The 6,610-nt window shown below is 45.6% G+C and overlaps 1 protein-coding gene across 1 annotated transcript; it reads right to left on the reverse strand.

Annotated features, from left to right (window-relative positions):
- Nucleotides 1-3,769: 3,769 nt before the first annotated feature.
- LOC124659081 (F-box/FBD/LRR-repeat protein At1g78750-like) lies at nucleotides 3,770-5,910 on the reverse strand. The gene is made up of 3 exons (XM_047197035.1): nucleotides 5,029-5,910; nucleotides 4,083-4,238; nucleotides 3,770-4,003 (listed from the first exon to the last, which is right to left on the reverse strand). The coding sequence occupies exons 1-3, from the start codon at nucleotides 5,908-5,910 to the stop codon at nucleotides 3,830-3,832; spliced, it is 1,212 nt and encodes a 403-aa protein (XP_047052991.1). The 3' UTR covers nucleotides 3,770-3,829.
- Between the last annotated feature and the right edge of the window lie 700 nt (nucleotides 5,911-6,610).

Genomic DNA, 6,610 nt, shown 5'->3' on the forward strand with positions numbered 1-6,610 from the left:
GCTGTTTACATGGTTACAGAAGTTGTCTGATAAGTGAAGAAAGAGCATATACCATTTTGTTTTGCAATTTTTCTTCTAAATCACTCCTCACTTGAATAGAGCAACAATGATCTGCTACACTTAGTTTTGTAAGGTGCCATTACCATAGCCTTTGAATTAATAGGAACCAAAAACTCCTTGCCATATCACACAAAGCATCAAATGAATGCATCTGGGAGGTGCATGGTTTTTCACAACCCTTAGCACTTTTCTCTGATGCTAAAGTTTCATAGGATAGTTTTTAATTGTTTTAGACTAATTCCTAGATAGCATATAGCATTCCGCAACATGCATACCTTGCTGAACAATAACCATGTTGTTGCCCATATCATTGGCCATTGCTCCAAGTCCAAGCGCTTAAGTACTAATATAAAAACCAGCCTGAACAATCTTTAAATAGAATTTCCATGAGAATGTTACCAATATACTCTGGCTTGAGTGCTGGTGACCTGTGCATCCACAAGAAATACATCCCAGCTTCAGCAAATCATGAACTATGGCGGTGAAACAAACAAACTTTACACATAAATTTCTGAAATAAATATTGGGCTGCAAGGGAATCATTGCCTGATGCAGTTGATCTAGAGATGAACAAATGAAGGCATGGCAAAATTTTACCTACCAATTTGGGCCGATGCATGCCGTGGACTCGCCACAATGCTGCATGCGGGCTAAACGGCGTAAGGCGGCGCTGATCTCGGCGACAACAACATCAACGACATGATTCGGGCGCTGTTTCCGGCAATGGCTGCGCCGGCGTTTACTGTGTGAGACATCGCTGCCTCCTGTCGACGTGACAAAGGTACAACTCTCATCTCGCACCTCACCTAAAATGTTTAATAACAATCCATGAAAGGCCAAGAGTGGGCAAATTTCAAAGAAAATGCAAACTAATTATAGGAATATATCAAAGTGCACACCTAAAGCTTTGTAGCATCTACACAATTTTTTGAACAACTACAATTAAGTTTTTAAGCTGGATAATTATCTATCTAAACCACGAGAGTGCAGCATATCCTAAATACAATTAAATGTTAGAAGGGGTTGTGGCTTCAGATCCTTCTCTTTATCTAAATAATACAAAATCTAGGGGACCAGTTCTGATATCCTCAAAAACAACACGGACTCTTCTCTTTAGTTCTTACCCTGAACGTAGCAAAGAAAGAATCACTCGTATGGCAAAAACTTAAATATACACTATAAGGGAAATTAAAATAACCATGCTTCTGGTCCTAATAAGGGAGAAATATGATGCGTCTAGTCTCTGCCTTGTTCTCAAGGCTAAAATCCATTACGAAACAACATTTGGCTAAAATAAGTAATATCATTTGATGTTTCGCTGAACTATTGCACAAAAGATTGCATCTAGATATCTAAAGGAAGCTTCAAGTCTGATTCCGCTAGAAGCTAAAAAACACAAGTACCTAAATCTAATTATTTGAGTACCAAGGAATTTGCAGTAGCAATGATGCCAATTCTAGAATATCTTTTGGTTACATTCTCTCATCACAACAGTAAATTGTAAGATGCAACTATTTTTTGGAAAATGGTGAGACCATACATCCTATGTGATCGAGGTCTTCGTTTCTCCCGAGTTCCGATTTCTCCTTGGTATCCAAAAATATCTCAAACTAAGGTGCATATGACACATGCAGCCGATTGCCAAGAAATACATGATCATCCAATTTAATCTTTGCAACGCTCACAGCTGAAATCAACATGAAACAAAAGGAAATTTCTCATGTGAATTCACACGATAGCAACTTCAACAGATTGGAGCCTCTGCACAAAGTCAGATATAAATACATATGCGTTGAATAAGTACAAACGAGAAAATGATTATACATCAGTCAACACCATATCAGTGGAAAATAAAAGATCCAAATTTGTTGGAGAATAGTCTAATTACTGTCCATATCAGATTACCAAATAAAGTAGTAAGTCATAGATCTCAATCCTAATGTTGTACGGCAAATGGCCACCATGTAAACTAAGTTCTGCTGCATCAGGTTACCTTGTTCATTGATTTGGATTGTTGTGAACTGGTGCCTTCTTTGAAGATGTTGATTTACATCATCTTGCAGAAATATTAATTTTGGTGGGGGGAAAAGGGAGATGACTCAATCAAGTGCTGAAGATAAAAAAAAACGACGGCTCACAGCTGCCTTCTTCTCATCCTCCTATCAAGTGCCAAGGAACAGAAAACAGGGTAAGGGAAGAGGACCATGGGACAGGCCACGGTTGCAAGGGATGCGAGAGAGGAACCTGGGTGTAGGAGATCTAGATCAACCGCCACTTGCTGCTCGTCCACCTCCGGCCCAGCGCTGCACCTCGCCGCTGGTCCACCTCCATCCAGCAACTCTCTGGGAGTAGGCCACGAGGAGGAGGGATCAGCAGATCGGCGATGGAGGCACGCTGGCGGAGCCTCCCTCCATGTCACTCGCCGTCGTCGCCGCAGTCGCTGCCGTCGCGCAGGCACACGCTTGCCTCCGTCGTTTCCAGCCGCGCGCTCGCCGCCGCCGTCGCCAGGCGCCGCGCCTTCGCCGCTGCCGTCTCCAGGCGCGCGCTCGCGGCCGCCGTCTCCCAGGCGCGTGCTCGCGCTTGCCGCCGTCGCCAGGCGCGCCCTTCGCCGTCTTCAGGCACGCGCTCGGCTTCGTCCCCGGGCGCGTGGTCGGCGCCGCCGCCGCTGCCCTGTTCTCCTCGGTTGGGGATAGGGCGTGGAAATGAGGGGATTGGGGAGCAGCCTCACGACGCACGTCGCCGCCGTCTCCAGCACGAGCGTATCCAGCACGTCGCCGCCGTCTCCAGCACGAGCGACGACGACGGGGTGGCGGCGCGAGCGACTGGGAGGAGGCGAAGCAGCGGGGGCAATGGGGCGTGCGAGGCCTGGGATTGCGGAGGAGGAAACCGGCGACGGGATTGGGATAGGGCACGACGCCGCCAACGCCGGGCCGGATGGGCTTCATTGACCCGTGGATAAAAAGCGGGTCGCGCGAGGGCCTCGTTTCCTACTACTCCACCAGTGAAAAATAGACGGCCAAGATTCACCTGCTGGTAAGATCCGATGGCCCACAGGCTCAAAACGCATCATATACAACGTTAGATACGATACATTCTTGCAATGGCCTCCCAAAGTAGAATCTACACGTTTGCTTGTAAACCACTATTTTCCAGCGTCTTCTCAGCAAGCAAAACAATTTACAGTACGTAGTATTTTACTAAAGGTGTAGGAGCACTCATGTTAAGTATGCACCTCAAGTCCTCATGCTGTACTTAATTTTATTTTCTTGTAGACTTGTACGGTTGGCCTTGTTTGGATATATCTTGTACGGTTAAATTTATTATACAGTATGTGAAAGCGCCAAATTGTACAAAGATGTAGGCCAGTGAATGGGAATATTACATTCACAAAATGAAGTGCAATTTAGCGTTGCGTTGTTAGCATGGATATCAAGGTTGAGCATATAATGAAGGGTATAATGATTGAATATCAAATTCAACAAAGATGACATGACATGGCCGGAAACATTTTTGTTTCAAAACAATCGAAAAGGCAAGGGCATGTTTTCTGTAGCATGGCAGGCATACATCTTAACATCACTCATCTATAAAGAAGTTACAATGCAGTGATCTAAAATACTAACAGTTTCAAGAAAATATGCGTCATTGGACCAATCCAAGATCAATCCGAACAGGCAATCATGCATGTATGTCTAGAGCGAGACAATGTAGACATAAGAGGACATCATGTTTGCTTGCGAGGTGTATGACAGGATGCCTTGCATAGGACTTAGTTCTTGTGAGTGATGCGCATCTGATCGGCCCCGATGCCACTAGCACGCAAAAACTGAGTCACCCTGGGTAGCAGCTCATTTGTCTCTGAACATATGATTTCAACAATCTCAAGCTGCTCACATGTAAATGATCTGTCTTCCAGCTCACCAGAGATCACATACACACACGCCTACCAAAAAAAGTTTTATCAGCATGGTACATGCATCAACATTAACTTTAGGATCCAGAATGTGGCAAAGATCACATGCCTGGTCTAGTTTGAGAGTGAGATTCTTCAGACAGGGTGAGTTCTGAAGGAAGACTATCAGTGCAAAGAAGTCCGCATGGACACACGATGTATCAACGGTCAGGTTTATAAGATTTCTGAATGTCGGACACCATCGGATATTCTTTTCCATGGTCAGCTGCACAAGATTAAAAGGGTTATGACACAACATCAAACTCATGCCATATTCTTTATGATTCAGCCAAACTTGCAAAATATCAGGAGGGAGCTAACAGTGCATAAGTACTATGTCTGGATGAGTGCACACTGAAAATTTTAGAGCTAAGTGGATATGAATAAATGGCAGCACAAGAATAAATCATGCTGACAAAATATACCACATATTAATCAATCATACACTTGTTATTTTCCAAGAGAGAATCGTTAACATGGAGAATATGCTAAAAAACTGCAATAATTGCTTCCCATGATAAACTGATCAAGTGATAGCAATTTCTGAAGTACTTTGCACTGGTTTTATGCCTTTATTTTTCACATCGTCTTGAAGTAATAATAATGGAAGCAACAATATAACCCAGGTATTATATTGCACTAAGAATGAATAGGAAATTATAATGCAAGCTACATTATAACCCAGGTATCGCACTAAGAAAGAACATGAAATGCTCGAGCTTTATTATGAAATCATTCCTGCAACTAAGATATTTTGGTCATCGATCTGATGAATGTACAAAATGAGCATATGAAATGGAATACATTTAGTTGACACAGTGAAAAAAATTGTCATCCTATCATGAGGTTTGGTTTGCGATTATGCTACGTACGTAATCAGTCACCTAGCATAGCTGTTAAGAATCATGGTCTCATGGCTAAACAAATAGGTGGATGCCTGGAGATCAATGCAATACAGTGATGTACTGAAAAAGGAGGCATGGTGGCAAATAGTGATGCCAACTCAAGAACCATACCTTTGCATCCTTATAACGGAAGTCCAAAGTAGCAACATGAGACAGGCCACCCAGAAACTGCCTGATATCATCAGCATCACAAGCTTTGACATGTCCCGAAAGCAATACTGATGCAGTCTCTAGGGATGCCATGTTCTTCAGTGTAGGTAGCCTGGCCACCGAAAGATCACACTCGATGGAGACAGAAATGGCACTTGCAGCAGAGATAGAAACTGGGTCATCGTGATCACATGAGAACATAACTTCCTCAGCGAGGATGAGAACCTTCACCGTGTTGGAGAAAATCTCATGGTCCATCACGAGGCAATCGGATAGGAACAGATATTCCAGTGCCGGGCAGCCATGTTGGAGCTGATCAAAGAAACCTGGGACCAATCTAGCACTGGAAATATGCAGCCTCCTCAAGAAGCTCGAAGTGAATACCGCAGGGTCGAGCTCCAGTTGATGTTCCCGGCTGAGAACCTTGACGGCCAGAGCATTCCACCGTAACGCATGGAAGATCCACAGGTTGGCGTCGGCGGAGCCAGCGCTGAGGTCCTCGGTGCCACCCGCCAGGCTGTAGTCCAGCCGGAACTCGTCCAGCCCAACGCGGCTGCGTAGCAGCAGGAAACGGGTGACGAACTTCTTGAACATCGCCTCACGCTCGGTTCTGTCATGGGCAGCGGCGCTGTCTTCGAAGTCCTCGAAAGTCGCGTTGATGATGGGCACCTCCCGCCAGAGGTTGCGCCAGCGCCGCGCCAGGAAGCATGTGTGCACGGCCTCGCGTGAGCTCAGCTGGGACATGATGCGGCGGAGGACGTCGTCGGGGAGGGCGCCGATCCTCTCCGGCGCGCGTGGGACGCGAGCGCGAACCGTTCTCCGGTTGTCCGCCGCCGCCGCCATGGTGGGCAGAGCTCAGACCGTCAGACGCGTTTCGTCGAACAGGTGGTGTGCATGGAAGCTGCGGCATGAAAAAAATCAAGAACCGAGTGTAAGCCGTAGAACCGCAGTTCGGGGCAAGATTTGGGAGAGCAAGAGGAACGCAGAGAGAGAAAGATCAGAAGAAAATGATCATCGGCGGAAGAAAAGGAGATAATCAAGGAACGGAGGGTGGTAGGAATTGGAGAGCACACCACCTCCAGTGCTGCGTCGGTGAGTGCAGTGCTGCGTCCCCGAGTCCAGATCTGGACCGAGACGCTGTCACCCGGCTTTGACAGGCAGCAGTTACTTTCTAAACAGAGCTAATCATCTGGTACACTGTAGTCCCTCCTCCTTAAATTAGGACAAATTAGTTAAAGTTAAACTTTTTAAAGTTTGAGCAACTGTATATTAAAAATATCAACGTCTCAAATTTTAAATGCACATACTATGAAAATAAATTTCATGATGGTTCTAAAATATTAATTTGGGATTATAACTGTTAACACTTTTTTGTATATATAGTTGGTCAAACTTATAGGTGCGCCCATCTCATCTCTTCTCTCGCTTCTTCGCTCGGTGCCGAGAAAACCCTAGCCAAACACCTCCATCTTCCCTATCCATGGCGCACAACCACGAAACCAGCAGCGAGCGGGACCGGCGGTGAGGAGGGCGAGTTCACGCA

This window comes from Lolium rigidum, chromosome 1, assembly GCF_022539505.1.
Source record: "Lolium rigidum isolate FL_2022 chromosome 1, APGP_CSIRO_Lrig_0.1, whole genome shotgun sequence".
NCBI classification, from domain to species: Eukaryota; Viridiplantae; Streptophyta; class Magnoliopsida; order Poales; family Poaceae; genus Lolium; species Lolium rigidum.

Coding starts and splice junctions, on each gene's coding strand:
- LOC124659081 (XM_047197035.1), bottom strand. CDS start 5,910: ATGGCGGCGGCGGCGGACAACCGGAGAACGGTTCGCGCTCGCGTCCCA. Junction 4,239..5,028: donor TCCGTTATAAGGATGCAAAG/GTATGGTTCTTG, acceptor AATCTTGTGCAG/CTGACCATGGAAAAGAATAT. Junction 4,004..4,082: donor TCACTCTCAAACTAGACCAG/GCATGTGATCTT, acceptor TTTTTTTGGTAG/GCGTGTGTGTATGTGATCTC.